At 47.9% G+C, this 26,289-nt stretch overlaps 1 protein-coding gene across 5 annotated transcripts in view; it reads right to left on the minus strand.

Annotated features, from left to right (window-relative positions):
- TLK1 (tousled like kinase 1) overlaps positions 1-26,289 on the minus strand; it is a 1,414,233-nt gene that overhangs the window by 1,182,108 nt on the left and 205,836 nt on the right. For all 5 annotated transcript variants that reach the window (XM_069616191.1, XM_069616192.1, XM_069616193.1 and 2 more), the window contains one exon: positions 7,598-7,669. In XM_069616191.1, the coding sequence (XP_069472292.1) occupies positions 7,598-7,669 (72 nt within the window). The remainder of the gene's footprint in view (positions 1-7,597; positions 7,670-26,289) is intronic.

Here is a 26,289-nt window from a genome sequence, read left to right on the forward strand (position 1 = left end):
CACGACAACACTGTCCCCGATGCCCTGACCGCTAGGGTGCAACAGAGCCCCTGCTGGCCAACTATGTCCTAATGCTCTATAGCCCCTGCTGGGCAACTCTGGCACCAATAGCCTGGATGCCCCCAGTCCATGGTCCGGGTGATCACAGCCCATCAGGATGATCCCTGCAATTAAGTATGATTGTGCCCCCACCACCCCATGAGCTGGCTCATGTGACCGTGAGCCAGCCCACCATGATGCATCAAGGTGAACCTGCTGGGTGCCCCCAGCAGCAGTGCCCTGGGCCCAGGACAGCCTGTTTTTATAAACGGGTGATCCCGGTATCTGTTGTGTCCCACTTTGGTGCCCTGAGAGCGGGACACCACAACGCACACGGGCTCGCCTCACCCTGCTGCTGTGTCTGCCACCTGAGGGGCCCCCCGGTCTCCGCTGTGCCACTGCCAGGAGCTTCCACTTTGTGAAAGAAATTAGTTTTAATTTGGGGTCGGAAGCAAGATTGCAGGGGTTGTGGCTGGGACCCCTAGCGACCCCCCAAATGACATCCCTGCGGTGACAGATGATGCTGGGATAAGTAGGAAAAGCGGCTATTATTTCTTATTCAGACACAGCACATCAGTCAGGAGGCGGCGAGAAAAACGGTCATCTTACAGCTTCCAACCATTTGTCTTTCCACATTTAACGTTGAGCGCCTGGTCCCTAGGTCGGGGCTGCAGGCTGCATCGCTCAACATCCACGATCACAACATTCATCAATGAGTCTTACCAAGGAATAACTTCTGGCTTCTATGAGGGAGGCCAAGATTACTTTCCCTTTAAACCAGGTAGCCCTCGGACAAATGAGCATCCCATCACTCCTTGTTGATGCTGAATTCAGATACTAAAATTAAAGCTAAAATCACTACAAGGCTCTTCCTCCCATATATTTCACATCTAATACATCCTGATCAGAGTTTATGCCGGGGAGATCCACACAATTGACTGTTTAACACCAAGTCCCATCTTTCAACTGAATGGAAGACAGCAGCCACCTTTTTGGGATGTTGAAAAAGCATTTGATTCGGTAGAATGGGAGTAAATGTAGCTTGAACTTGGTATGTTTTTCCCGTAAACTAAACATTTATCCAGTGGATGCAACGGTTATATAAGGTATCCACTGTAAAACTTATGACGAATGCCTTGGCACCCCCCGCCCAACATAACATTACATGTCCATCAACACAGTTACTGTTTGCTTTGGTGACCGAATCACTTGCCCTTACAATAAGCCAGTCTCGTTGCCACTGGGGAATAGCTGTATTGGACAGAGTAGCCCCCATTTCTTATATGTGTATGATCTGGTTCTTCATGTGCCCAATTGGCGCTGCACCCTTTACTTATTTTGATATTCAAAGCAAATTGAGAATCTTCCTCTTAGCACATCTACATACCTATCGCCGATCGAATTTAAATGGAACCAGGTACCCAAAATATCTTGGGGTACACACAAGTTGTGATCCTAAAGCCCTACTTGACTTAAATTATATCAGACTGGATATGTTGCAGATGGACTGCTTTCCCACTGCCAATGAGAGGTAGAACAGCCATTATTACAATGTTTCTCTCCAAATTGCTATACTTATTCCAGACATTCCAGCATTGATTGTTTTTAAGAAAAAATTTTTTAAAACATTTTAAATACTATTGAGAGACATCTTGCTAAATTAGTTTGAGAGAGGGGAGAGGACATCCCCAGTTTACAGTGGAAGGTGCTGATTGAACCATATGACAAAAGCTTATTCATTCCTCATTTTAGGGACTATTGTCTTGCATCACAGCCATGTTTTGGTTCAAAGACTAGGATTCCATTACTACACGTTCCAATAGAGTAAAGCAGCACCAAACCTCACCCTGAACACGGTTTCAATTAAGCACCTTAAGGTACACAAGTTTAATTCCTCTTTATTGTACACACTGGGCTTAGAAACAGCTGGGTTGCATAATATGTTACAGAAGCATACATACACCAAGTTGCATATTTTTATGTCTCCTGAAATTATGGTTACTTTTGATAAATATATAAACTCTTGCTGAGAGGTGAAAGGTACTTTTTGTTAAGAGCATCATATTGCGATAGCAAATGTAGTAATACAAACTTGGGAGTCATGGAAGGTTTAGATATACAGTTAAGAGGCATATGGCAGACTTCAAACAGCATCTAGATTACAATAAAATGATCCAGGTCGTGGTAATGGCAGATCCAACCTCACATATTACAACAATACTGAAATTGCTGTTAATAAAAAGTTGTATGTTAGGCCTACAGATCATCTTTAAAGAAAAATTGCCAAGTATTTGTATTATAGAGGATACACTTTAATTACACACCAGTCACATTGTGTATACCACCCAGCTAAATCAGATCAATGTCCCAGATCCAGTATAGGAGGGGTGGATTATCTACATCGCTCCTGGCTCTGTCGTCAAGTCACAAATACTGGGCAAATATAGTTAAAGCTCCAAGCAAAATAGTGAAAAAATCCATAACACTTTCCCTGATCAGAGGTCTACTAGGATTGTTTTTAATGAACGGTCGCAACACAAAATTAATTTGCTTACTATTAGTTGCTCGCAGATTGATTGCCTTCAATAGGATTAGGGAAAACTGCTCCTACTTTCAAGAAATGGCTGAATGTTATGATGCATATAAATACCATGGAACAATATTTTACCAATGTGTGCTCTACTCATTGCAGTCATAAAGGCATATGGAATGGCTTCCATGCAACTCTTTTTACATCATTCAGTAGAATGATCTGTACAACAGTAATGCACTGCACAATTGGCTAAACAGACAGCTCCATTATTGCTATTGATTAAATCGTGGCGATGGTCCTAGATGAAGCACTTGTAGTCACCAGTGGCAAAGGGAGGGAGAATTAGTCATTTTTTTCATCTTACAGATATGGTTTGTATCAATCAATGGGGAAATGCATTTTCCTAATCTACCAGTTACAGGAAATGTGTAAGTGCAATCAACCCATCAAAAAAATAAAACATTATCAAAACCGATGTTCCACCAAGAATTCAGTATCTTTAGGCGTGCCTGCTATAGGGCCTCGAAGAGGCAGCTCAGTGGGCTCTATAGTGATATGAGCATGTTCCTGTGGGAGCCAGCAAGGAAGGCACATTTTATATGTGCAGACTTCAAAAAACTATTGAGAAAGGGGGATTTACATTCACAGACCTGAAGAAATGATGCATGCACTTCGAGCCAACTCTTGGAGGTAATGAAAACGCTTGGAAAACTCTCGGATGATGAGAGGTGAGATATCCAAACATGGGAGACTATTGAGGAAGGGTCTTTGGTGGAAGTGAGGAGGCAGAACTGTCTGGTATGTGGGCGAGCACTCTCCAGCTTTAAAGACACTATGAAGCAACTGGGTAATGAGGGGAGAGCTCAATCTGGGGAAACGAAAAGTTCAAAGTGAATGGTAAAATGGTATTTTGGTCCACATGGGTTGTTTTGGCAAGGATAAGAGACAAGGCAGTTGATATCAGGTTTAAATATAAACTGGGCAGAAAGGAAAACAACGCCATAAGGTGATAGAGAAATCTCAATCCACAGCACTGGCTGAACTTGGAGGTGTTCCTCTTAAGAATCATGGTCTTTTCTCCATGCTTAATGATGCAATGTTGAGCATTGTCATGCTTTATAACTTATTGGATGCCAATGAAGTAGACAGCCTGACCAGGGTTGGCCACAGAGGTGGGCCGAGAAATTGGGGAAAACATTGGGCAAAGAGTCAAGGAAGGACATTCTTAAGATAGACTTTGGGTCATGCCTGATAAGGGACTAGTATATGTTCAGCAAAGGACAAGCTAACATTTTCCGAACACCAGGGAGAATTGTTCTAGCACAGTCTGAGTGAAAACATCGCCTGTAGCGGTTGTGAGAGCTGATGAGTCACATTTTCTGTGGTTGTGGAAGGATTCAGAGGTTTCAACGATAGGTCTCCAGAAAGCTAGAGACTATCGTGCATCAGCAGCTACACATTTCTGCAGGTCTGGTAACATCACAGTGGGATGGTTTACCCAGAGATTTAAGCTGGGGACATGAACGTTTGACATGTCTTATGATTTGTAGGTAGAACATGATTTTGAGGGTCTGTAAATGGAAAAGCTCCGTCCACCTCAAAGACCAGGAATGGGCAATTGAGATAAAGCACTTGCAGATTAATGAGAAAGTGATTTTTGACAGGAGGAAAGCAAAGATAAATATGGTAGAATTTTTGGGTGACTACAAAGGGGGGGGTGAGGGGTGCAACACTCAAGCAAGCATGCATGACCCGAGGACCGTGAGGTCGCTCAGGTTACAAAAGTAGTTTATATTACTTAGGAGAAAGTTTGGCTTACATCCTCCATCCCCCTTTTTTGTCTGGCCTTGTTTTCGTGTCCCTTTTCTGTCAATGAGGTGTTATTTGTTCAGCTTGAGCAATCTACTGGCAATCATTAGGGGCATGTTGCTCCATCCCTTGCAATGCGGTTCTGTTAGCACATTCCTGTTCTGAATCGTCAAAGAACCTAATACATTTCTTAAAAAACAGGAAAGTGGAAAGGAAAACAGTTAAGGGCATTTTGGAAAACCCAGGAGGGTCCCCCTATGGCCTACTGGTGGACTAAGGTTTACGGGCTGTTGGCCATGGAGAGGATCACAGCGCTTATGATAAAATACTATCCCTAAATACATGTGTGCCTGGTCCCCATTCCTTGAGCATCCTAAGAACAGAGCGGCTCACCTATCCAGACTCCGTATTTTGTCCATCCTATATCTTCTGTGATCAGTGGGGGTGGATTCTGATTAGGAGGGCTGAGCATGTCGCTTCAGTTAGTGCTCATGTTTTCAGCAAGATAAACCCTTCTCTGAAACCTTTGACACTTTCGGAGGAAGGGCTGATAGCTTGTGGCCAAGACGCTTGGTATTCCAAGAAGAGCCTAGCAGGGGTGGGACGCATGTCTGCAGCAGAAGATATGCATTAGTTATGCAACCACATAAGCAATTTCCCCAAACTAGGCCGCCTGAAGTTAAGGCAGGTGTGGTGTGTGTGATAACTGTTAAGCCACAGGAATGAGTTTGCAAGAAATCCTTTGCACGAACGAAGACACGTGAGGCAGGGCGGGCAACCAGCTGCCAAAGACTGCATATTTTTGTCTCGACTACATGCCAGCTATTGAAAGCAATGTTAACCAAAATGTATATAAGCTGTATGAGCTTTGAATGCTTAGCTGACTCCTGTGCAGTCTTTCTGAATGTGCGGAAGTCGTGCCCTTTCGCGAAAGCCTAGACTGAATAAATGGATGACTTGACTTACTTGGTCTGAGTCTTATTGATGGGGTCCCTTGTACCAGGTTGGGGTGAGCAGGTGTATATCCTCATGGGGGTTTTGGGGGAGGGGGGATTTTGACCTCCAGGGAGGAGTGAGCACGGCAGCAACATGGGGACTCCTACCGCGGCTCCAGGCATGTCCGGTATCTGAACTTATGCAGGCAGGGGACTTTTTGGTGTCTTGTTTGGGGTGGATGGCTGGAGCTCACAAGACCGAAGATCAACATTGCCCTCTGCCCATCTTGTGTCTTACCCGTTAAAACATTATTCCCTTTTTTTCCCCTTTCTTCTTCTGCTCTTCTTTTCAAGGTGGTGTGGGGGGGGGGGGGGGGGGGGGGGCAGATTCACAAAATGTGTTAATGGTTATTTCCTGTTGCATTTATGGCATTGCCTTGTATTGTTAAGTGACGGAAAATTAAATAAAGATGACAGCTTATTTTAAAAGTTGAGGGCATGATTCAGAGCATGGAGTGTCTCGCAACAATATAGGGAGGTGACATTCACTGCCAAGGGTGAACAGCACTGTATATTGTAACATTTTGGCAAGAACGCATAGATCCAAGACCAACGTGCAAGTGTGTTGAGGTAATCTATACAGCAGGTTATGGATGGGATGATTTGATTAACCTATTGCCTACTAAATGCACTGATATAGGACTGATTAATCTTTCTGATTTCACTATATTCATGTTTTAATAAGTGGTGGCTGCACTTGTATGCAATCTTGTGATGTTTCCCTGTAAAACTAAAGTATAACAAAAAAGAAAACACACAGCAAGTGCAACTGTGTGGGTGTGGCTGTGGTCAAGCATGCTGCCAGGGTGTGCTCGTTAACATCTACTTTGGCTGTGAAAAGGATATTCGGTGTGCTGGCCTACAATCCGGACATCCCATGAATCTGAGGAAAGGTCAGGGGACCAACTGTTGCCGTACTTGCAGGAAGAGAATGCAGATTGCACTTTGCTAATGCTTCATTTAATCTAGCACAGGTTTCTTTATGGGAATGACTTGGTCAAAATCTTCAGCCTGCTAAACCTCCACCATGTCTGATGTAACTTTGAACTAAAAGGTCATATACAGAAGTACCTACAAAAGGTATAGTAGGTAACAGTGTCTTCATGTAGAAAGGAGGAAGACCAGTTAGTAAATGCTTAATACTAACACTCCTGAATACATAAAACACAAAATGAAGGTAGGCCAGTTTCTCCTCATCGGACCGCACCTAATCCCCTTTTTCTCAATTGTAGACGTATGCCAGGGACAAATCACCATTTGGAGAGCTCAACATAAGGACGCACCAGCGCAATCAAGAGGGTCCAAGAGAGGTAGACTGAACCTTCGCTGGAAAGGAATCCAATAGAACCATGCCAAATCTTGTAAAGTATATGGAGAAGTATTGATCAACCTTGGGGCAGATCAGTCTAAAATGGATTTGTGTCGACATTCAAAACCTACTTGTAGTGCCCTTAAAGCCTGTGGTACTAAAAAATGTATAGCTTTGCTATTCACATTCATTATAGGTGATATACGGCAAAAAGAACCACTGCATAAAAAGCAGATTAATGGCTAAATTGTGCAGAAACCATGCATTCAGAACTTTGTTTTAGAATGCTTGATGTGCACCTCAGAAATGTCAGTAATAAGAGAGGTGCAAGAGAGGTTCATGAGAAGAAATCAAAACACTTCACATCTAAACAAAAATTGCATTACAGTTCTTGTGGGAACATTTTAAGAGTAGAGAGGGGGTATGTTTACCACCACTCCAGAGTTGAGTAAATCATGTTACAGACCCATAGTAGGGTTCAGTAAATATTGGTCTCTGTACCAGCATGAGCATCTTGACCTAGTCACAGTTCATTGCAGGTGATATTTTTAGAGTGACATGGTCCTAATGGAAAACGCAGACAATCAGCTCCTTCCAGAAAATCCAATGTCAGTCATATTCTTAACATGCGTCACATTTTGCTGGTTCCAGTGCCATGCCACAGTAAAAAAAAAAAATAATAAATTATATTTTTTTTTTTGTTTTTTTTTTAAATGGTGGCTTCAATAATGTGCCCCTAATTCGCAGAACACTTGTGAAAAAGAAAGTGGCGCCAACAAAACAGATAATCAAATCACTATAGACACATTTATAGCCCACTCTGTAAAACAGCAAATGTTTTCTGGCATTGAAGTAAGTTTTAAACCAGCGATTTTGTAATACAACTTAAATGGGCTCAAACCGTAGACCTACCTCAGATTCTTTGTCGCTCAGAGAACCCAGACTGCCAAAACTATGATTAGAACTTTCATTATTTGTTGACGCCTGTTGGGAAAAGAACATTCAAGTTGTGACTGACTGTTTAGAAAAGTAGCAAAACAAGTTACTATGAAAAGGGATATTAAATCAGAGAAATCCTTTAATAGAAAAAAAGGTAGTCAATTGTATGAATACAAATCACAAATCCAAGCAAAATCAAGAGTAGCCATAAAAATGCTGAGAAGGGCATCATATGCACAGTCCCAAACAAGTGATATTTTTTACATTTAAGTGGCTTCTTACTGTAATTGCTGGAGCAGGTTTTTTGTGCCAAGGTGAAGGATCAATAAAATGGCTACATCTTCAAACAGAGCAGCGTTAATAAATAATAAAGTTACTCACCGTAGTGACTACCTTACTCCTAGTCCATAGTCCCCTTTCCTTCATACGCCCGCCCGCTGTCCCCTCTAATAAGTTTCCTCTGTTATTGCTTAAAGGTCTCAGACCTGGCGATAGAAAAGGACTGATTGGCGATGCGCTGGGCAGAGCTAAGGAGGGCAGGGTTACGGCCACATGCAGTACCCCGCGTAAAAAGAGAAAGACACATTTTTGAAAAATGCAATGCTTTTTTACAAAAGTGCTCCGGTCCCGTCCCACATGACTGAATGTCCCATAAGTATGGGGGAAAGGGGCGGGATGTAAGAGTATTGGCAATTCCAATGTCTCATTTGATCTATTATGGCATTATATGGTTTTATTCCCTTTGGCATTAACCTTTAAATCCCCTCCGATAGATAAGGTGGTGGACGTCTATTTAAGTTTGACATGCATGTCCTACTTCAACGAAGTGGAAATCTAAGTTACTTGAGTTGCTGCTACAGAGGACCATTGCTGGTCTATGGGGAAAGTTAAGACTCAAGTCCTCTAGGAGTCAGCATATACTAATTTCCTATGCAAGCTTGAATAAAATAAACAAAGGGGCCATTAAAAGCTTGGAATGCTTAGCAGCTCGGCAGTGGTAGATCTGCAGTCAACCTAGTATAAGCATATGTCAATTTTAGAGGGCGTACTGTCCGCAAAGCGACTCTCCTCTCGGGGAGCATGTCTCATTACCCTCTTCCTCTGGTGGGGAAAGGAGGAGCACTCTATTAATTCGACCCCATATGAGAAGGTTGTGCCTTCACTCTGAGAAAGAAACCACCTTAGCTTTTGCCGCCATTGCAGACAATTGCACTACTGGCAAGTGTCCTTTTCAAAACCCTATTCCTCCGATGAGTGGAACAATCTTAAGCCTGTTCTGTGGTCTTCAGAACTACCTTCTTCAGTAGGTGAGGCAGTATTAAAATGCAGGTATTCCAGACGTTGGAGCAAGCTGTAGGTACAAAAAATATTAAAAAAAAGAGCTAGGTAGCCTCATAGCAGTATATACCTCGAACAACAATTGTTTCAAACAGGAAATACCTCAAAAACAGATTTGTTCCAGCTTTTTGGAGTAATGCATAGAAGACTGTTAAGCACATGTGGTGAAAAAGTTGCATACTTTTCTAGCCCCAGGTTGGGCCAGGGATTGCGCTTTGCCTGCCTCACGCCAGTGCAGTCCCTAATGGAAACCACAACCCCTGAAACCGCACCCCCATAACTCCACCCCCCCTCCGAGGCCATGCTAGACAGGGAGGGGGGCTGTACCTGTTAAATTAAAACTGCTATCAAACACACATGGGCTGATAACCGACTTGAATGGGACACAGCAGATTGGATATTTTAAGAATCTAAAGGGACCTCTAGTTATAAACGAATAAGGAACAAGTTACTTACCTGTAACTGTTGTTCTCCAGCATGGGTCTGGCATGGATTCACATGCTCATGAATTCCCCGTCGTCAGGCTGGGAATCCTCGGTAAAGAAAAAAAAAACAGTATCAGTTTCGTTTCTGATCTGTCTTTCGTAGTAGTAACCAATCACTGGTCTCTGCGTCATACTGACTACAGCCAATGACTGCCCTCTACCTAAGCACCGCCTCTGGCAGCCATCTTCAGATTTGGAAGCACGTGAAGTGGCAGTATGACCAAGTGAAGAGCCGCAGAGGGGTAGGCGGGAGGGTTCGCATGTGAATCCATGCCAGACCCATGCTGGAGAACAACAGTTACAGGTAAGTAACTTGTTCCTTCTCCAGCATGGGGTCTGGCATGGATTCACATGCTCATGAATAAAGAATACATAGCAGTACACACATGCACAACCACGGGAGGTGGCAAAGGCTCAACATTAAGCAGTTCATCAAACTCAACATTAAGCATCTTACCTCCTCACCAGGCTCATCTCAGGCGAACAGGTTGCGCAGCACTGATTGGCCGACCCTGGACTCCTCCCTGAAATCCCAATCGACGCAGTAGAATTTCGTGAAAGTGTGCGTCGACCTCCACGTAGCAGCCCTGCATATGTCCAGCAGGGGCACACCAGAAAGGAACGCCGTGGTAGCTGCGATCGCTCTGGTGGAATGGGCGCTCGGACGGCCAGGCAGCGGTCGGTTTGCCAACCAATGACAGTACATGATAAAGCCGGAGAGCCATCTGGAAATGGAAGCCTTCGAGAGAGCCTTCCCCTGATTGACAGGTCCAAAGTTCACAAAGAGTTGTGACGTCTTCCGAAAACACTTCGTGCGGTCCACGTAGAACTTCAGCGCTCTAGCCACATCCAGCGAGTGCAAAGTCCTCTCAGCCGGCGACGAAGGCGACGGGAAGAACACAGGCAACACCAAGGGTTTGTTGAGATGGAAGTCCAACGGTACCTTGGGCATGAAGGAGGGGTGCGTCCTGAGCACCACCCTCGTGTCGTGAAAAGTCAAGTACGGGGCCTTGCAGGAAAGGGCCTGGATCTCTCCCACCCGTCGTGCGAAGGTGATGGCCACAAGAAACGCTGTTTTCCACGACAGAAACTTCAACGGGGCCGAGTGCAGAGGCTCGAACGGAGGTCCCATGAGCTTGGTCAGCACCACGTTAACTCCCACGCCGGGGCCGGAGCCTTCACCGGCGGGAACGATCTGAACAGTCCCTTCATGAACTCTTTCACCAGACGATGAGACCACAAGGACGTCCGGCCCGTGGTTCTGGTGTATCGGGAGATCGCAGCAAGATGAATCTTGATGGACGCGTGTGCCAGTCCAGCTTTGGCCAGCGTCAGCAGGTACGGTAGTACCTGGGGAGCCGTAATCCGTAGAGGGTTAATCTTCTGTGCGTGGCACCATACAGAGAACCTCTTCCATTTGTGTCCGTAGCATTTAAGAGTTGAGGACGCCCTGGCCTTTGCAAGAACCTCTCTGCAGTCGGCCGGTATGTCGTATCCTCCAAACTCTAGCGCTGCAGGAGCCAGGCCTGCAAGTTCAGCGATTTCAGGTCGTGGTGGAGGATGGCGCCTCCTTCCCTGGAGAGTAGATCCGCGTCCACCGGCAGCTTGATTGGCGGGGACGCTGACAAGTCCAGAAAGTCCGGGAGCCATATCTGCCTCGGCCACGCAGGTGCGACGAGGATCATCCTGCACCGTGACCTCTTGAGCTGGTTGACGAGCCGGATTAGCAGTGGCAAAGGAGGGAACGCGTAGAGGAACAGGCCCTCCCAGGGGAACGAGAAAGCATCGCCCATGCTCCTCGCCTGGGGAAACCTGCTGGCGAACCTCCGGCACTTGGAGTTCGTCGCCGTCGCGAACAGGTCGATCTGGGGTGTGCCCCACCGTCGGAAGAGGCGATCCACTAGATCCTGCCGTAGTTTCCACTCGTGGCACGAGCGCAGCTCCCTGCTGAGTGAGTCGGCGATGGTGTTTTTTATCCCTGCCAGATGAAACGGCACCAGAAACATCCTTTGGGCGACGGCCCAATGCCACAGGTCCTGCGCCTCCTTGGACAGTGCTGGGGACCTGGTTCCGCCCTGTTTCCTGATGTAAAACATGGTGGTGGTGTTGTCGGTGAAGATCCTCACCACCTTGCCCTTGAGGAACGGAAGGAAGGACCTGAGGGCCCAGAACACTGCACGGTGCTCCAGGACGTTGATATGGAGGGTCTTCTCCGTCGGGAGCCAAAGGCCTCTCGCGTGCAGATTTTCGCTGTGCGCTCCCCACCCTTCCAGGGAGGCATCCGTGGTCACTGTCTCCTGGTGGTCTGGGGTCTGGAAGTCCATGCCCGCCGTCAGATGCGCGCGGTTGCCCCACCACCGGACCGCTCGGCGGAAACTCTCGTCGAGTGTGATCCTCTCCTCGAAGCCGCCCGTCGTTTGGATCCAGCGCGCGTCCAGGAACTCCTGCAACGGGCGCATCCGGAGCCTGCACATGGGAATGAGGTAGATGCAAGAAGACATCATTCCTAGGAGGGACTTGATGGACTTCACCTTGGCCGCGTCGGAAACCAACATCCGCTGTACCTTGCCCAGGATGGACCTGGTCCTTTCCTCCGACGGGGAGGCCAGAAGGGACACTGTGTCGAGCTTCGCTCCCAGAAACTGTGCGTTTTGAGCGGGTACCAGGTGGGACTTGGCGTAGTTCACGGAGAATCCCAGGTCCGTGAGAAGTTGGACGGTCCTTGCCGTGTGCTCCACGGCGAGCTCCCTCGTCTTGGCTCGGATGAGCCAGTCGTCCAGGTAGGGGTAGACGTGGATCCCCTCGCGGCGCAGCTGCGCCGCCACCGGTGCAAGGCACTTGGTGAATACCCTGGGTGCCGACCGTAGTCCGAAGGGGAGGGCTTTGAACTGGTAGTGACGCCCTTGGACCACAAACCTGAGGAATTTTCGATACCCCTTTAGGATGGGAATATGGAAGTAGGCATCCTCCAAATCCAACGACGACAGGAAGTCTCCTTCCTCCAGCTGACCCAGGACGTGCTGGAGGGTCACCATCCGGAACTTCTGCGCCTTGATGAACTTGTTCAGACGTCGCAGGTCTAGGATGGGGCGCCATCCTCCCGTCTTCTTCTTCACGAGGAAGTATCGCGAGTAAACTCCGGAGCCCCGAAGCCTCTTTGGGACGAGTTCGATGGCGCCCTTCCTGAGCATCGCCTTTACCTCCAGGAGAAGCTGAGGGACGTGAAGCTCTTTCCTGGCCACGGGGGGGACGCGCGGGCACCTTCTTTGAAACTCGAGCGTGTGGCCCCGGGCTAAGGCGTCCAGCACCCAACGGTCGGTGGAGATGGACTCCCACACGCTGACGAAGCTCGCCAGCCGGCCTCCCACCGGGGTGCTTCGGCGGGGGCCCGACCCCACGGCCGGTTCAATCCTGTTTCGACGAGGCTTTGCCGCCTTGACCTCCTTGGCGACGACGGCGGGGTCTGCCAGACTTGCCTCGTCCTCTGTAGGCCTCCTGAGACGACGAGCGGGCCGCTTGACGGTAGGTGGAGAAACCACCGCCGGAACCTTTGGAGGAGCCCTTGCCTCCGCTGCTCCGAAAGGGCGTCCGTCGTTGCTGTAGAACCCCAAGGGCCGGGGCGTCTCAGTGTCCGCTTTAATGGCCTGAAGGGAATCGTCCACTGTTTTCCCAAACAGGTTGTTCCCATCGAACGGCATGTCCAGGACTCTGGTCTGTACGTCTTGACGGAAGTCCGTAGCCTTGAGCCATCCACGCCGCCTAAGGCACACGCCGTTGCCCAACTGGCGAAACCCAGTGTCGGCGATGTCCGTCGCAATAGTGATGGCGTTGTCCGACGCCACCTCACCTTCCTGTAGGATCTCCAGGGCATCCGCCCTCTTGTCGTCCGGTAGGAAGTCCAGCAGGGGAGCCAGTTTGTACCATAGCTCCCTGTCGTAGCGGGCCACGATAGCCAAGGCGTTGGCCGCTTTAATCGTCGTCACTGCAGACGAGATGACCCTGTGTCCCATAGCGTCCAATTTCTTTCCCTCGCCGTCCGGTGGGGAAGTCTATGTGGAGGCCGTGCCCCCCCCGCTTTCTTCCTGGCCGCCGCGGAGACGACGGAGTCCGGGGTAGGCTGCGCCCGGAGGCACAGGGGGGCCGCGTCCGGGACCCGGTACTTCTTCTCGTACCGGTCTCTTCTAGCTGGCGTCGAGGAAGGGTTCTTGAGGAGGGCGAGGCCCTCATCCCAATGTCGTCCAGTAGAGGCACCGCGAGGACAGTCTTCCTCTTGGCCTCGCGCCGTTGATAAAGGAATCCTTCCTTTTTCTTCTCCTCAGGGCAGAGTTGGAAAAGCTCGGATGCCCAGGCGATCATGGAGTGGAACGATCCAATCTCGTCAGGCGGAGAAGCCCTGGTGGGAGGAGACGACGGTAGATCCTCGTCGTATACCCCGTTGTCCGTACCCGTCGCTGCCGTGTCAGTCCCCGTATCATCCCCTCGGGTGGACGGGGAGGAGGGCTGGACGGTGCGCGACGGCTGAAAAGGAGGTGGAGGGTGAATCCTTTTCTTGGGCGGGGGAACACCAGAAGGTCCCGGTTCAGGATCCCCCGACGGGAGAGGTTCCTCCGTCGGCAACGGTAGTCTCGTCCTCATCTCTGAACATAAGGACTGTATAGCCAACAAAATGGCCGCCGAGTTGTCTTGCGGCGCTGGCCGAGGGGAATCCGACGGGCGATCAGGGGCCCCGTCGGCACCCTCGACGATGTCGTCGTCACCCGCGTCGGAATCCATCCCGACGGGCCGGTCTTCTTCCACGCCAAGGCCGTGGCTTAAGACCTCAATCAGCTCTTCCTCCGAGGCTGAGGCCGAATCTACGACGACGCCCTGCCCCCCCTTTTTCTTCCCCGCCGGGGATTTCACGGGGGTCCTATCGATGGGCACAAAATAGGACTCCCTCCGAGGTGGCAGGGAGACTGAGCCCCGAGGTCACCACCACTGGTGTAGCCTCCACAGGCTGAGCCAGGGCCGCCGCGACAGTATCGATAGAGGGTTTGGCCGGATGGATTAAGGCCTTCACCACCTTAGGTGCGCTCACCGCCTTATCCTTGAGGGGGGGGGGGGACACTGCCTCGCTCTCCCTCCAATGGGGCCTTCGAGCTCGACCGGGGCCTCTCCAGGAGCTTCGCCGGGTGCTCGCCCTTTCTCTTACCTGACCCAGAGCGTTGGCTCGTGGCTGAAGGTGCCGGGGAGGGTGCGCCCTTCCTGGCGCCCGTAGAGCCCGACCGTTCGGCGCTCCCGGAGCCAGCCGTCTCGCGGTGCTTGGCCTTGTGTTGGACCCCGTCGCCGGGGAGTCCTCAAAGGTCTTAGAAGACCGCTCGGATTTCTTCCTCTTCTTCTCGCCTGACGGGCTCTTCCCTTCCAGCCAGTTGGCGAGACGTTGATGGCGGTCCTTCATGGTCCGCTCCGACATATTGCCGCAAAACGCGCAGTCCTTCTCCACGTGCGTCTTGTCCTCATGTAAGCAGTAGAGACAAAAGGAGTGTTCGTCCTCCTTAAAGACGTTCTGCAGCTGGCATCCAGGGCAGATCCTGAACAGCTTTCCGGGCGTCGAGCTTCCCTTCTCCTGGGCCATGTCTGGGCCTGAGAAGCTTCTGGAGTCCTCCAAAAGCGTAGCTCGACGAAATCTTCACCCTTGAGGGGCGCAGACGAATCCGACACAGGTCCCCGTTGATCGGATGGAGAGTCGGTGGAGCTGGAGGCTCTTTTGACCGAAAAAACAAAGTTTTTGAGAAAAAACGTGAAAAAAATAGCACTAACGCTCGAGAGCAATAGCACGAGGATCCCAACACATGAACGTGCGGTAAAAATCTGAAGATGGCTGCCAGAGGCGGTGCTTAGGTAGAGGGCACTCATTGGCTGTGGTCAGTATGACGCAGAGACCAGTGATTGGTTACTACTACGAAAGACAGATCTGAAACGAAACTGATACTGTTTTTTTTTCTTTACCGAGGATTCCCAGCCTGACGACGGGGAATTCATGAGCATGTGAATCCATGCCAGACCCCATGCTGGAGAACCTTAAACATATCCTTTTTCCTTCTTCGCAATTCCCTTCCAAGTACCCCTGGAGTGAGTTCCTTCTAAATAGGGACCTACCCAGCCGCACACACTTCATTGGAAGGTTGCAGGGACACCCACAGAGTGAGACCGATTTAACAGATTGGATGTTAAAGTCCCAGGCTGGCAAATCACAGGGAGGGCAGGATCAGGGCCTGCAGACTATTATGGGCACCAGATCACACCAGCATTCACAGCCAGATGAATAAAGCCAACGTGCCTTGGTCGGGTCAATTTGCAAATACATTTTTAGAATTACCTTTGCATTATCAGGTTTTGTTTTATGAAGAGTAAAGAAAAAGGAGAACACTATTGCTCACTAAACAATGACGTAAACCCAACATAAATGAGTCCTTCAATCCGAAAAGTATTACTTGACATGCACTTCTGAAGTATGATAAGACTGGAGCCCTGGATGATCCGCATTTCAGCAGAATCATGGATTTACGCGATCTCTTTGAGAACATTTTCTCAGAGCCCATTTCATCCTTTTTTTAAAAACACATTTCACCACACATTGAAGCGAGGTAGGGAGACCCATCACAGTCTCCACCCCCAGACCCCTCCCCAGTCTACATGCGGTGAAATGTGTTAAAGAACATTGTTGTAATGGGCTTCGACAAAAAATTCTGCGATGTAATGGTAGAATGCAAAAATCATAGCCATGAAGAGCATGAGTAACCAGCGTTTCCTCCAGAGGGTGGGGGTGGGGGGTAATGGAGGGAGGCAAGTGTACGGGTGGGTGATCATGGATGGAGAGCAATATTTTCCAAAACTAGACCTTTTTAGAAGTCTGCCTCCATATGTACCAGAGAATGAGTAATAGCATAGAACTAAAAAGTACTTGCGGCACCATACAGAAAAGAAATGCCTGTACACTCAAACTCACTTTCTCTATATTGTCTTATCATGGGAATAGTTCACAAAAGGGGGAAAATGGTTGTATGCAAGTGATTTATAGAAGCACAAACCTAGCAGGGAAGCAACAGATCATTGTGTATAGGGAATGCACCCAGTAGGTTGCAGTAACAGTGCAGGACTATCAGTGGTTTCTGAGAAGAAAAGAAATCCTTGGAGGTGGGAGCTCCGATGAAGAACAAGTTACTTACCAACTGTAACATTCTTTCGACTGGATGTTCCTCCCACGTATTCCTCATCTTAGATAGATATAATTTGCCAGCTTTCTGTTTCTTTGGGAAAAATGTTGCCAGAGGGCGTTGTGCTCGAGGCCATGTAGCTTTAGTCCTTCGAGGGCCGCCGTCTATTGTCGACGTCATCCGTCGTATAAAGGGCTCGAGCTGCGCCCGTTGATCTCAGTTCTGTTTTTTTGGCATTAATGGACGCATCAGTTGTATCAGGCATCGAAGGATGTCAGGCTCTTTAGGAAGTACAAGTGCAAAAAGCTTAAAAACTGTACGGAGGGGTAGGTTGGGTGGGTCGATAAGGAATACGTGGGAGGAACATCCAGTCGAAAGAACGTTACAGTTGATAAGTAACTTCTTCTTAGAATGGATGGTGTCCTCCCACATATTCCTCATTTTAGACAGACACCCACAGCAGTAGTAATTTGGAGGAGGGAGAACCAGTGTTTTTAATTATGTACTAAATGAAGGACGGCTTTTGCAAAAAGGCCTCCTTGGTAAGAAGGAGTCTAAACTATGTTTTACCAAGGTGTGCATGGATGACCAGGTGGACGCTGTACAAATGTCCTGCACAGGAACACCCCTCTGAAGAGTCGTGGAAGTTGCTATGCCCCTGGTTGAATGAGACCTTAATCCATCTGGAGGCTCTTTCCCAGCCAACCTGTAACATTTAGATATAGCTAGGCTTATCCATCTGGATAATGTTTGTTTGGACACACCAAGGCCCAATTTGTGTCCAGTGTAACCGACAACTGATCAGTTTGTCTAAACCATTCAAGTGTAGAGATATAGAAGCTGAGAGCCCTTTTAGGGTCTAGCCTGTGGAACCTTTCTTCCTCTTTAATAGCATGCAGAGGAGGGTAAAAGGAAGGTAAAGTAATCTTTTGTGACGGATGGAAATCTGAAACTATTTTAGGTAAGAAAAAAAGATTTGACCTTCAAAATAACTACCCTTGTGGAAAATAGTGTGAGGAGGCTTACAAGAGAGCGCCTGCAACTCACTCACCCTGCGGGATGAAGTTAAAGCTGCTAGTAAAACAGTTATAAAAGTTAGGAGCCTTAAAGGGCAAGAATGTAAAGGCTCAAAAGTGGCACACAAGAAATTTTAAAACTAAATTGAAGTCCCAAATAGGAACCTGAAAAGGTGTAGGAGGGAACATGTTAATCCTTTAAGAAATTGGACAACTAAAGGCATCTTAAAATATGAAACTTCTTCTGAGGAGCGCTTGAAGATAGATAGCACTGCTAAATATCCTTTAATAGTACCAACTTGGAGCATGTAAAAGAAAGGAAAGCACCATGGGAGTGCTACACTGAAAAGGATCCTCATTCTTATCCCTGCACCAGTTACTGAATTTCTTCCAATGACACCTGTACAAGGATTTTGTTGCTGGCCTAACCGAAAGGAACATTTCCATAACGTCGGCCGGAAGGTCCCAATCCTTATGTCAGAAGCCAAGCGTGAAGGCTGAGAGCTTTGACCTCTGGATGGAGAACTTGACCTTCCCTTTGCGAGAGGAGATCCTCTCTTTGTGGAAGACGTATTGGAGGGCAGATGGACATGTCCAGAAGGTCCGGGTACCAAGTTCTCCTGGCCCAAACCGGGGCAATTAGGATCATGGTTTTCCTGAACTTTCTCAACCTCCTGATTACTTGAGGAATCACGGGGACCGGAGGGAACGCGTATAGGAGTGGAAATATCCAGTCCACCATGAACGCGTCCCCTAGAGCTCCTCTCGGGGGAAATTCCCTTTAAAAGTACCCTTCACACTTTCGGTTGGTACCAGTCGCGAACAGATCTACTTGAGGTGTTACCCAAAGGGCAAAGATCTCTTAAAGGACTTCCTGAGCTAGTTCCCATTTGTGGGAGACTGCTCTGCCTGATCAGAGCATCCGATGTTGTGTTTTTCTCTCCGGCTAGATAAATCGCTGAGAGAGATTCCTTCTTGCATTGCCCAGAGCCAGAGCTGCATCCTACGCCTCCTCTTTTGTAGTACATGTCACTGTGTAATCTGCATTATCAGGACATTCTTTCCCCATACAGAGGGCAGAAAGGCCTTCAGCGCTAGTCTCTGTAACGCTCACCTGGTTCCCACGGAGGCGCGGCGTCGAAGGCGCAGAACTCTGAAGATGGACAGGAAGGGCCCCTCTATTCTGGCTTCCCTGGCTCGTTGGATACCCTCCTGTGCGTGAAAAGGGAGTATTACCAACTGTGAAACAATGCTCAAGCCTCCCACTCCCTTCCAACCCTCCACGATACCTCCTCCACGATTCCCCGTGAAGCCTCACCTTAGGGTTTGGAAGGATGAGCTCTCCATCCTGCTTCTGATGCAGGGGCACGTTGAAACCCAGTTACTTCACTGGATTGAGGATTGATGGGAGTTCAGGTAAGCTTGACTGTTCAGGTAAGGCGCTGTAAAAGTTCTGTTCAAAAGTTCAAGCTTAATAATAATGTTCGTTGTCTAATTGCAGCAAACGCTAATGCTTATGTCTCTTTCCCTTTAGGGGCCAGGGTTCGGAGTGCCGGAGATATGGCGCCGACCCAAAGTGAAACAGTTCTGGATGAGCGCTCAGGTAATGTCTTTGCATTCGCTCATTCAATGTCTTTGTCTTTTTTCCCCAAAGGGGCCGGGGTCCGGAGATGCCAGGAAGTGGCAGGACCCGAAATGCAGTGGGAATAATCCAACAGGTAAGACTTAAAAGGAAACTGAGCTTTCCTTATTCCTTTTCTCCCTCTCACCTTTGTTCTCGTCTTTTTTCCTCTAGGCACCGGGGCGTAGCTGAATCCGGAAGATCGCTGCTGAAGATGGAAGCGGCTTGCAAAGGTGAGTAAAATGCAGCGCTGCAGCGATTGAAACGAAATGCCTTTAAAATGATGTCTTCCTTTTCAGGGCCGTTGGAGAAATGACTCCGGAATGCAGATTTAGCAGGTAAGGGCTTTTCTTCTCCCATTCTCTTCCTTTCTCCCCTTGCAGGTGTTCCAGGGTGCTGGCAGGTGTGGCTGAAGTCAGGATGCAGGAGCTGACACGGTGAGCGTCCAGCTGCTAGGTGCAGAACAACGCGAAGCATGTGTGGCTGTTCGGGTGGGGTTTAAATAGCCTTGGAAGAAGTTCCTGGTATGTATCCTTCCACCAATCAGGTATGTATCCTTCCCTGACCACACCCGGGTGGTGAAGTAGTCCCATTCAGGCCTCAAGAGGGCCTGGATGAAGCAGCAAGGTCTGCATCAGGTAAGTGTGCACCCAAGCACTTAAACACATATCCTCTTCTATGAGCCTGGCGCCTAAGGCGCCAGGACTGGGGTCCGCTATGAGCCTGGCGCCTAAGGCGCCAGGACTGAGTCCAAAGGGCCCCGACTTGGGCCCGCTGAGACTTCCCTGGGGAAAATGATGTCTGCCTCTGGGGTTGCTGGGCCCGGCCTGGCTCCTTAGAGGTAGGCATCATGACAGTCTCATTGCCCTCAGCTCCAAAAGGTTGATGTGTAGTTTGGACTCCGATGGAAACCAACAACCACTGATGGTCGTATCGTTGGTGTGGGCTCCCCACCCCGTGAGTGAGGCGTCCGTCACTACCGTTATCTCTGGCCATGGTTGCCAAAAAGATTCCCCCTTGAGGATATTCTCCTTGCAAGCCCACCATAGAAGATCTTGAGCCACCTTGGTTGAGACTTGCAGAAGATCTGACATCTCCCCTGAAAATTGGAACCATTGAGTTCTGAGGGCCCAATGAAGGGATCTCATCCTCAATCTGGCCTCTGGCACCAGAAAAATGCAGGATGCCATGAGGCCTAGCAACCTTAGAAAGTCTAATGCCGGTAGAGGTTGGGCATTTTGAAACTTCGTTACCATCTGCATAATGTGGTGAGCTCTCTCCTCGGGAGGCGAGGCTTTCCCGGAGGTAGTCTCCAGGACTGCTCCGATGAACTGGAGTCTTTGGCTTGGAATCATTTGTGACTTCTTGTAATTGAGGGAGAAGCCCAGTCTGTGTAAGAAGTGGCAGGTCATGGTCAAGTGTTGCTGGACTCGTTCTGGTGAACTCGCTCTGATTAGCCAATCGTCCAGGTAAGGGTAGAATGAATCCCGCCTCTCCTGAGACTCGCTGCCACTACAGCCATCAGCTTGGTGAAAATCTTCGGGGCAGAGGTCAGCCCAAATGGCAGAACTCGAAACTGATATTGAGATCCGCCAATTGCAAATCTCAGGTACTTTCTGTGCTTGAGATGGATTGGCACATGAAAGTAAGCATCCTGAAGGTCCAATGAAACCAGCCAGTGCTGAAGCTGAAGAGCCTGAAGGATTTGAGAAAGGGTCACCATCTTGAACTTGTCCTTCCTGAGGAACTTGTTCAAGTTTCTCAAGTCCAAGATGCGCCTCAACCCTCCGTCTTTTTTGGGGTATGAGAAAATAAGGGGGAGTACCAACCTTTGTTCCTCTGCGCTACAGGTACATGTTCTATTGCACCTTTCTCTAGCAGGGTTAAAATCTCCTACACAGGGAGCAGGTCCTTAATTTTTATAGAATTTGCTTCTGGTGATGATCTTCAGGTTTTTTTATGAAAAGGAAGGCAGTAACCATGGGTCACCATCTCTAGTGCCCAGGCATCTGACGTGATGCCCCGGCATTCGTCCAGATATCGAGTGATTCTGCCTTCCACCGGGGTGTTGTGGGTTAAGACCGCAAAATGGCTTTGCAGCGGCAGCAGCAGTGGCTGAGGAGGTAGTAGCCGCTGCTGTGGTTGATCTAGCGCCCCTCCCTTTTCCACCACGAAAGGGTTTTCTCTGTTGGCCTCTCTGACTGGACTGCCCCTCCCCTTTCCAAAAGAGGAACAGAAACAAAAGGAAGATGAGCCTGTGTAAGAGTGTTGAGGTTGCCTTATAGCGGCGGCAAGTGATTTTGCTGCTGCTTTCGAGCTCTGCAGCTTCTCCAAGCTCTCGTCCACCTTGCTGCCAAACAACCTCAAGCCGTCAAAAGGCATATTAAGTAATCTAGACTGCACATCAGGTGCAAAACCAGATTTCCTTAGCAATGCGAATCTACGCAAGACCGCGCTAGATGCCACGGACCTGCTTATACCATCTGCAGTGTCCAGTCCTGACTTTAAGCACTCCATAGCCTCCTTTCCATCCCTTACTATTGCCAGGAAACCATCCCATTCCTCACCCTCCGGGATGTGATCAGCCACTGCATTCAAGCAGTCCCACAGGGTGTAAGTAAATCTAGCTAATGTACAAGTCACAGTAGTAGATTTAAGGGCCATTCTGCCTGAAGTGAACACTTTCCTCGCCCAAGCATCAATTTTTTTTCATCCCTGTCAGGGGGCATGGAGGGATAAGCGGATTGCTTGCAGTCGCAGCTTGAATCACCAAGCTCTCAGGTGAAGGGTGCTTAGAGAGATACTCTGGATCTGAAGGTGAAGGTCTGTACTTTCCCACAACTTTTTTATTTATAGCCGGTAAAGATTGAGATTTCCCAATTTGCCATAACTTTTGTAGAGCTTTGTGGAAAGGAAGGATCGTGTCCTTCTGAGGTCCTTCATCAATAATATCTGTCATGTCATACTGGTCACAACTCAGGGACACCGTCTTCCACCCCATAAATTGATAACTATTCCCATGAGGTTCCTATACCCAGATTCTCCGTGGTCAGTAGGGTCTGGTCTTTCAAATTCTACCTCAGGTGAGGTATCTAGGCCACTGGCTGACTGTAGGCAGTCATAAAGGTCTGCCATCTTGGAACTAGGATCTATTAATTCCTCTTGTCCCAAATCTAACACCATTTTATGTAATTTCTTCAGAGGATTGTTCTGCAAAAATAGAGGACATGGATTAAAAAAATTCCTGCCTGGCCTGAGGAAGGAAGATGTTTTCTAGTAAAGGTGGCAGCACTGACCTAGGTTTAGCCATAAATGTCGTTTTGGGTATCGGTATAAAAGCTTTCCCCGACAAAGGCATCAAAGGCATTGATGGAATAGACGATGGCTTCGATATGCTGAAAGGAATCCTCAAGGTCATCGGGGAAGGCTTCGATGTCATCGAGCAGGGCTTCAACACTGAGGCCGAAGGTATCGCCGCCATCTTTGGCTTAAACGTAGTCAAAGGACGTGTCAAGTCGATGCCCGCCTTCGCTGATGAGGACGCCAATTTGTCATCAGTTAACTTCGATTTGTGCACCGAAGGTTTTTGTTTTGTTTCATGAGGTGCTGGAGAATCATCCTCCGAGAACACCCTAGACTTTGTCGGATTTAGCGTTTTAGATTTCCCTCTGTCACTTTTGGAGTCGACAGGGTCATGCTCTTCACGCGACTTTTGAGGGGGACGGTCCGCCTTCTCAAAAATCTTTAGCATTGAAGCCCTAAAGGCCTCCCATTTTTTGGGGGAATCATCTTTAGAAGGACAGTAAATGAACCTTCTGTCAGGCGAGGCGGAAGAAGAGGAAGAAGATTTGTGACGTCGCTTCTTTGATTTTTTAGATGAAGAGGAAGATTTCCTCGAGCGACTCTTCGACCTCGCCCGCCTTGACTTGTGATGAGATTTTCTACTCTACTCTTTCGAGTCTTAGTCTTTTTCAGGCTTAAAAAAGTCCTCTCCCACCGCTAGCTTACCTTGGCATTCCTTAAGAGCCTTGTTCGACAACGCCTGCCACGAACCGCACTGGTCGACCCGATGGTCAGGGCTGAGGCCCCAAAGGCAGTTGCGGTGGGGATCCGTAATGGACATCTTTCTTCCGCACTTCAGACACCTTTTAAAACCCGTCTTAGGAGGAGTTGAGGATGAAGACATTTTTAATGAGAACTGACCCGCTGTTTCGAAACACGAAACAGAAGCTCAGAAAAACGGAACTGAGACCAACAGGCGCGGCTCAAGCCCTTTATACGACGGATGATGTCGACACTCGACGGCACCCCTCGAGGGACTAAAACTAAGCAGCCTCGAGCACAGCGCCATCTCCGAAAAAAAATGTTGCCGAAGAAGCAGCAAGCTGCCAGATTATATCCATCTAAGACGGGGAATACGTGGGAGGACACAATCCATTCGAAGTAGGTTTGAGTGGAACAAAACATTCAATTTTAAAAAAGGTGACATGGTAACTGAAAGAGTGTCCCTTAGAGAACAAGCCCATTGAAGCTCATAGTAGTTCAATGGCAAATGCAGCCCAACTGGCAATATACTACTTGAATCCCCAATTACAAAGTAAGAGACAAATCTGTAGCTCTATTAGTGTAGAATTTAAGGATGTAGATTTAAAGATTCTGGGTTGCTTCCTCCATCCATAAAGACCCTGAAAGAAAAGCAGAGACGACATTTCTGTAATAGCTTGAAAAGAATATGGGAGTGCAGCAAAAAACGTTCCTGTGAAATCATTGTATAGTTCAGAAAAGCTAAGTCACGTAGAGTGAAATGTTATTTTCTTATTGATCACACGCAAAGTGAATTGCCTCTTGGCGCTGACAAGGCAAGGGAAACAAGAAGGGTAACAAAGAAAATAGAGGATAAATGAAGAAAAGGCAAAGTGCAAAGGGGATGCAGAGGAGGTAGGTAGTGGCCAATTAGGGGGAGTACAGCTGAAAACCTAAAACTCAACCCAGACCAAACAAATGATATGCTTGCCTCATGCAGCCTCTGAAAAATAGTCCGTTTCTACCATCAAAGCTCAGAGGTAATGCCCTATCTCACTTTTGTACACCGAACGTTGTACACACAACTCAGGTACTCAAGGAGTGATTCTGCCAACAGCATTTACCCAAGGATGCTGGACTAACAGAAGAAATATTGGATCCAAAACACAGCAGCTAAACTATTCTCAAACACGGCACCAGCTCCCGTAGCATTGCATTGGCTACCAGTTAAAAAAATCCATATCAAAGCCCTCTACATCACAGAGAACCCTCACTATGCCAAAAAGCAGACCGTATCCAAAGCAAAATCTCCCATTATCAACCAACCAGAGATCAAAAGATGCAAAAATTAGAAGCCAATAGAAACCAGGAGATTCTGCAGAGGAAGACATAGGCTCCACTTTTCAAATATACTGGTCATACTAGAGAAAACACTGCAAAGGGAAATCTGCATATTACAGGACCACCTGCACTTCATGAAAAATCTAAAAACCTGGCGTTTCAACGCATAGGTCAACCGAAATTAGCCAACACTCAACCAGCAGTGAAAACAGCACCTCTACATTGACCAACTCAAACAGACAGATCCTAGGGGAACACCATACTGGCTCCTGTGGCTCCTGAACGCCTGGTTCCAAACTAACTCATGGCGTTGAGAATTGCACCAATTACTAGAATACACCACCACCAATATCACGAATGCAACATGGGTTACCAAACCTCTACAATCACAAAGAAGCCCAACACCTTTCCACCACAACACACTCAACAGTGGGGTCATGACCTTGCACAAGATATGGAAACCTGAAAGATAACTTCGTGCCGCTTTCTACTAATCTTTAATTTCTCCACCATGCTCACCACAAGCAACCTCAAACTAGTTGGCTCTCCCAGACTGCGAACACACCAACTCTGCATCTTCAAAACCAAATCCAACACCCAAACCCTGGCCAATGCACGCCCACACTGCAAGCACAAGGTTTCCTCTCTGGACACAAAGCCCTCAATGCTCCTACCACATCACACCTAGAAAGCGGGTATGCATGCAGAGCACATGGTAATCCTGATCGGCACCATCAAGATAAGGCACAGCAATCTTATTTTTTCCCTCTCCTCCTAATTAACCAGTTCCATCCCGTCTTTCAGGTCCTCCAGAGCACCTCAACACCATGGAGATGACAGTGATGCAAGGTACACATCCCAATGACATAACGTTGGTCACAAATGTAGAGGAAACAAAGATGCATAATTTGAAAATGCTGTTTCACTCTGCCAAAAAGGCATCTGAAGCGCACATACCCTTCACTCAGGTGATGTAAAGGGGAACGCCAAGGAACCATATTAAACGTAAAAAAACAAAATTAATTCTGTAAAGCGTCTGGACAAAAACATGCTTTCCACAATTTCTCCATACTGGATGTGGTGGAGGATTAGCTGAAAGACCAGTTTCCGCCTCTGTATACAAAACAAGTCGTAAGTTTTAAACTGATCCATAATTAGACTAATTCACATCTATGAACTCAACTTTCATATAGTAAGTGAGATGACAACTGTGTAATGGTATACACACAAACAGATTAATAAAAACTGACTGCTTCAGCTCAACTACAGAAGGTTGAAGCTAAATCTCAGATCTTAGAAAGCAGTAACAAACATTAGCAAACATGCACTAAAGCTAAAACAAAGTGCCTTGGTTTTTCACGCTAAATTGTGAAATAAAGGGCAAACTCGCAAAGTAAAGGGGAACTTAAGTGACAATGCTCAAGTAGGTTACTGGTACCATTTATGTCATCCAATACGTCAAGCCAAAGACAATGTATGATCACATGTCATCTGTGTTGTTCAGGCACTTGACAAAATTCATGCAAGTGTGAAAAGTATGTATTCATTTTAGATGCTTCAAAAATAAGGAAACATCATGCAGTCAGCAATTTTGAGACACTAAATGTGCACAACTGCATAAATAGTTTCCCGCAATTTTCTGCAT

Source organism: Ambystoma mexicanum, chromosome 9 (genome assembly GCF_040938575.1).
Source record: "Ambystoma mexicanum isolate Mex_15411 chromosome 9, UKY_AmexF1_1, whole genome shotgun sequence".
Taxonomy (NCBI): Eukaryota; Metazoa; Chordata; class Amphibia; order Caudata; family Ambystomatidae; genus Ambystoma; species Ambystoma mexicanum.